A 6035-nucleotide genomic window follows, 5' to 3' on the forward strand; every position below is an offset into this window, starting at 1 on the left:
CTGCTTGCTGGGCCACTCGGGAGCCCTGGGTGGCCTGGCCGGCCCGCCGGCCCCAGTGTGAGCATCTGCCCCGCACACAGGCCGCTGGAGTAACATGTACAAGCTGCCGTACAGCTGGATCGGCACGGGCCATGTGGTGTTCCAGGGCGCCTTCTACTACAACCGCGCCTTCACCAAGAACATCATCAAGTACGACCTGCGGCAGCGCTTCGTGGCCTCCTGGGCACTGCTGCCCGACGTGGTCTACGAGGACACGACGCCCTGGAAGTGGCGCGGCCACTCGGACATCGACTTCGCCGTGGACGAGAGCGGCCTGTGGGTCATCTACCCCACCGCGGATGACCAGGACGAGGCCCAGCCCGAGGTGATTGTGCTGAGCCGCCTGGACCCCAGCGACCTGTCCATGCACCGGGAGACCACGTGGAGGACGCGGCTGCGGCGGAACTCCTACGGGAACTGCTTCTTGGTGTGCGGCATCCTGTACGCCGTGGACACGTACAACCAGAAGGAAGGCCAGGTGGCCTACGCCTTCGACACGCACACAGGCACTGACGCCCGGCCGCAGCTGCCCTTCCTCAACGAGCACGCTTTCACCACCCAGATCGACTACAACCCCAAGGAGCGCATGCTGTACGCCTGGGACAACGGCCACCAGCTCACCTACACCCTCCACTTCGTGGTCTGAGCCGGGACCGGTGCTCACAGGAGAGGAGTGGCCGTGGGCGTGGCTCCCCCACAGCAACTCCTGCAGGGGGCTCCGTCAGCACATATTTATGGGGGTCCAGGCCCGGGGCAGGTGCTAGGCACGTGGCGCAGCCAGGATAAAGCTTCCTTGGCACCCAGTGGATTAATAATCCCTTCCACTTGCAGAGCACTATGCCAAGAGCTTCACATGCACAAACCCATTCAGTCCTCCCAGTAGCACCCCCGGAGGTAGGGATAATTAAGCCCACTTAACAGATGAGGACACTGAGGCCCAGAGAGACCATGTCCCTTGCCTGAATAGCCTCAGTTTGGATCAGGCAGGCCATGCCGTCACAACAGCCCCGTTTTACAGATGAGGAGACCTGACTGTGCTCACCTTCACCTCCAGGCCTCTCCCTACTCCTCTAGATTCTCTTGTTCTCTCAACTCTGTCTCCCTTACCCCCGGGGCCACTCAAAAGCAGAGGCCTCGGGAATCTCCGCACTATGTGGCACGCTGCGTCCCACCCCCGGCCCCCGTTCTGGCTGAACTGTTGGTGGCCCTGAGCTTCAGGCCCCTGACTAATGTTCCTGCTCCTTGCCTTTGGCCACCCCCCACCCCCCCTCACCCTCTGTCCAACCACATTCCAAACCTCCATTGTCACCCAGCCACTGAGCAGAAACCGCACCCCGAGGAAAAATACCAGCCCCTGTTCCAAGTTCCCCTCCCTCTGTATTCATGTTTATTTTCTCGTATTCCTCCTCAGTGCTGTCATTTGTTTCTGCAGCAGCAGCTGAGAAGGCCGCCGGCAGCTGCCTGCCAGACCCGACTCTACCAGGGTGGGGAGCTGGGCCAGGCCCTGAGGCCCCCTCTCCACCCAGAAGTGCCGGCTTTGGCTACATACCTAGGCCATGGGACCTGTCCTCAGCCCCTCCCAGAGCCCTGGGGCCTGGGGTCCATGTTGTCCTTTCTCTCTGGACCTTTGAACCCACAGCTTAGATGTACTCAGGGATACCTTCAGGTCTGCTGTGAGCAAGACCCTGGACAGGGCTGGGGTGGTGCCAGGATGAAACAGATTCCCTCTTCCTTGTCAGTCCTGACCCGGTCATTTGGTGGAATGACTCAGCAGATTTTTTGTGGTTTATTTTTTGGGGAGGGGGGTGCTGGGGGGGGGGTTGAGATCTGAGCGGTTGGGTCCAGGGGAGGCATTGGACCTAATGGTTGCAGGGAGGTGCTAGAGGATGGAAGCTGGGAAGGAAGGAGAAGGGGGTGTGTGGACCAGGCTTTTCCAGGCTTCAGAGTTATTGGTGCCAGGACCACCCTGAACCCGGGCCTTGGGGCTGAGGATGCACAGGTGGGCCGTCTCCCCTGGTGCTGCTGGTGACCCCCCTGAGCCTCAGACCCAGGCAGCCCATAGGACATAGACCTTAAAGCCTTCCCCTCATCTGCTTTGGGTAGTATTTTCAGAGCTAGGAAGTTCACCAGTCTAACTCCCTGTTTCACCAAAGGAGAAAGAAGCCCCCAGAGAGGTTTAGAGAGTAGTTTGGGGCCATGCTGGGGAACAGGACACAGCTGATCTTCCAGAAGGGCTTTGTCTATTTCCTTTATTCTTCTGGCTTAGAGGCAGCTCTGCCTGGGAAGGCCATAGACTCCCAAGGACCCAATCCATCCCAACACCTTTGAGAGTATTTACTGCTGATCCCTACACCACCCCCTGACCCTGCTCCCCTCATCTGTCCCCATGCCAACTCCTGCATATCTGTATATTTGGACACCCAGCTGCATACCCAAGAGTGTAAGGAAAAGCATTTTGTGCAGAAGACGTCTCTTTCGGGCATGGTCAGGTGATGTTTTGTTTAAGCTGTAACTCACCCCTGAAATAGAGGGGAATGAGGATAGCCAGCCAAGCAAGGCCTGACTCATAGTGGTGGACACATCCAGCCTCCCCCACCCAACCGTCGGCGGGCTCCACCGAACAGTCTCTTCAGGGGGCTGCATTTCCCTTGGCCCTGGGTGTGGGTTTTACAAGATTGTGTCTTTCATGATATCACAGCCTAACCATGTGAGAAGTGTTCAGACTCCTCTTGCTCAGTAGTTGAGAAAAAGGAAAGTTAGAAAGGATGGGATTTGGGAAAATGGAAGGACAAGCAAAATTGTTTTTGGGGGGGGCGGTGATGCAGGCTGCAGCCTCCAAACCTTCACTAAGCCCCTTCTGTTTTCAGGCCTGAGTGTGTGGGGTTTTGTGGTAGATAGTCATTTTCCTCACTTTACAGATAGTCGAACTGGAGCCCAGACGTGGGTCACTTGTCATGAAAGCAGTTAAATGGGGAGCCAGGTCTCAAAATCAGGTCATCTAAGCATCACCACTGACTGAGCATCAAGTGGGCCAAGCATGCAGGGTGCATATTCTTGCTTCGTCACAACAGGGAAGGTCTATACTTGGAATGTGCCCATTTTATAGATGAAGAAACTGAGGTGAAGGGACTTACCCAAGGTCACACCATGGCTTAGTCTGTGGCAGATCGGGGTTTCAGGGCTGGTCAGTCCCTTTTGTTTGCCAACTGCGTGGCACTCCAAGGGCAGCTCCAGAAGTGTCACCAGGCCACAAGCTGCATCCAGAAAGGACACCCAAGAAGGAAGTTGGGGTCAGCCTGTAAAGAGCCTTGAATGCCAAGCCAAAGACTGCCTCCAATCACATTTGGAACAAAGTCAAGTATAAATTAACAGAGAAAAGAAAATTCTAAGACAATTGGAATTGATTCCATTGCTCATGGGAGGCAGGGACGGGTTTTGGTCGCGGACTTTATTGCATTTGGCCACAGGTACTTCGAATAAGAAAGGACCTGGACTGGGGAGGACCAGTGTTTCTTACTGACCTTGGATGTGAAGGCAAAGGAAGCTGTCTCTGGTGTTCTGAACACATGAAGGGGCTTTGGCTGCTGCCTGGGATTCCCCCTAGAGATTTCTAGGCCTTGACATTTAATTTGCTCTGTCTGCGGAGGAGAGAAGGGGGCCTCTGCCTTGGAGGCAGCCCAAAAAGTGAGGCTGGGGTTTTCCTGGGAATCATTTGAGTGTTCCTGAAAGCCTCTGTGTTCCAAAGCGTCATGTTCTCCTTGACAGCATTGGAAACCACTCTGATGACAGGAGAACACAGCACCAGATGGTTGTCAGACAGCCTGGGTAGGAGTTAGGGAGGCCTGTTGGGATCTGGCTCAGCCTCTTCCATGCTGCATGCTTGGGCAGGGTAGGGACTGACAGAGGAGACAGATGTCAACTCCCTTTTATGGCTGAAGACCTACAGCTTAGGGAGGACTAAGGGCAGCTGAGGACCCAAGCAGCACCCTCCCAGAGCTAGAAGGCACCTGGACACACATTCTCACTGATGCACCCAGGAACCCCCAAGGTTGGCATTGCTTTCCCCCCTGACAGGTGATGAACCTCAAGTTCAGGGAAGTTAAGCAACCTGCTCAGGGTCCTGAATCTAGCAAGTAGTAGAGTCAAGATTTGAACCAGGTGTGTGTCTATACCAAAGCCCCAAACTCACTGTTATTAGAAATCTTGTGACAGTCGTGTTTTCTCTTTTGCTTTGGCCGCTGGGAACCTCAAAGTCAAATTTGAGATTACTTTTAACAATTGTACTGAGTCACCAACTGGACTCTGACTTCATTCTAGCTTTCTGCTTTAACCTTTACCCAGATCTGTTTATTTTTACTCCATTGTATTTTATCTATGTTTGTAAGCTGCCACAATACCTTTTTTGCAACAAGGTGGCATATACCTAAATAAATACATGATCAAATTTCCATTTGAAAGTCTTGAATAAGTGCTGTGGTCTGCTTCCTTATCATAACACAAACATTTAATTTCCTGGGAAAAAGAGTGTTGTGGAACCGAGGAGGTGGGCCTTGAGCATCTTAGTCCCACATTTCCCAAACTTGTCACTCCTGTACAGACCTTCTTCATGACTTTTGCCGTTCCCCTTGACCATCTTCAGTATGCTTTACGGTTTCTCTTTCAGGTGATTTCATTCTTTTTACTAAAATAATTTTATTTCAAAGGGAAGCTTAATAAGCTGTTAGCAAAAACAAGTTTTTAAAGGAGGAATATTACCATAGTAAAAAAAAAAGTCAGTGACCACCATGCAAGGTGGCTGGGATGGGACCCTGAAAACAAGCAGCACTGTTGGTTTCTGGTGGTTACTGTGCCTGTGATCCCTGGGCCAGTTGTTCTTCGTGTAAAAAGCCAGATTAGCAAATGTCAGGGGGTATAAAGGACAGACCAACACCAAGTGGACATTGACCTTGATGTAATCAGAGGGATGGGACTAGAGGGAGTAGCTTCTCCAAGTGACTCAAGGGCCTTTCACCTGGTGGCTTAAGTACCTCTAAGGAGCTCTCAAGCCACCGGTGGTGACACGGATTTAGACCAACTTCCCCAAACACAAACGCACACACATTCAGCTAGGCCTTCCCTCCCCAGCCTTGGCAGAGCTGGGCCCTGTCCCTGTGGCCCTGGCAAGAACAAGGGTCCCGCTTCCCCCAGGACAGAGAGCCAGAAGCACGGTGCTAGCAGGGGCTGATAAGCCCTGTCCCTCTCACCATGCAGACCCTGCTGGAGCTGACACAAGCAGACCAAACAGGGCAGGGCTTTGGGTAATCTGCATCGTGGCCTCTCCACTCAGGCCCTTGGCTAGCCCTAGCCCTGCCTGTTCCCCACTGCCCCATCGTCTCCGACCTCTGCATCAGCTGCTCCATCTGGCTGCTATCCTGGTACCTGCACTTGGGCATGGCTGCCTCCCTCTGGCCATGCAGGTCTCAGCTGAAATGTCACCTGCCCAGAGAAGCGATCCTTCAAGGCTGGGTCTGAAGCTGGCCCCAGTCACATTGAGTAAGGGACAGGCGAGGCTAGGTAGGGAGAGACAGGGAGGGGGCCACCTGACGAGGGTCACAGAAATCCCAGATGGAGAAATGTTATAGACAAGATATTAACCAGAGAGGGCGCCTGGGTGGCTCAGTTGGTTAAGCGACTGCCTTCGGCTCAGGTCATGATCCTGGAGTCCCGGGATCGAGTCCCGCATCGGGCTCCCCGCTCAGCGGAGAGTCTGCTTCTCCCTCTGACCCTCCTCCCTCTCATGCTCTCTGTCTCTCATTCTCTCTCTCTCAAATAAATAAATAAAATCTTAAAAAAAAAAAAAAAAGATATTAACCAGAGAGAAGGGAACATAACAAATCCCCTTTGTTCTAAATATAGAGGAGACAGTTTCATAATATTTACAAATCCACTTGTCTTAAATGTTATAGACAAGATATTTACCAAGGTCCCTGGTCAGTTTTCTATAAAAGACCGACCAT

At 53.1% G+C, this 6035-nt stretch overlaps 1 protein-coding gene across 1 annotated transcript in view; it reads left to right on the forward strand.

Moving 5' to 3' along the window:
* OLFML2A (olfactomedin like 2A) overlaps positions 1 to 4483 on the forward strand; it is a 30064-nt gene extending 25581 nt beyond the window's left edge. The window contains exon 8 of the mRNA XM_021691529.1: positions 81 to 4483. Coding sequence (XP_021547204.1) covers positions 81 to 685 — 605 coding nt within the window. The 3' untranslated portion in view covers positions 686 to 4483. The remainder of the gene's footprint in view (positions 1 to 80) is intronic.
* The last annotated feature ends 1552 nt before the right edge of the window (positions 4484 to 6035 follow it).

This window comes from Neomonachus schauinslandi, chromosome 13 (assembly GCF_002201575.2).
Source record: "Neomonachus schauinslandi chromosome 13, ASM220157v2, whole genome shotgun sequence".
In the NCBI taxonomy this organism is placed as follows: domain Eukaryota; kingdom Metazoa; phylum Chordata; class Mammalia; order Carnivora; family Phocidae; genus Neomonachus; species Neomonachus schauinslandi.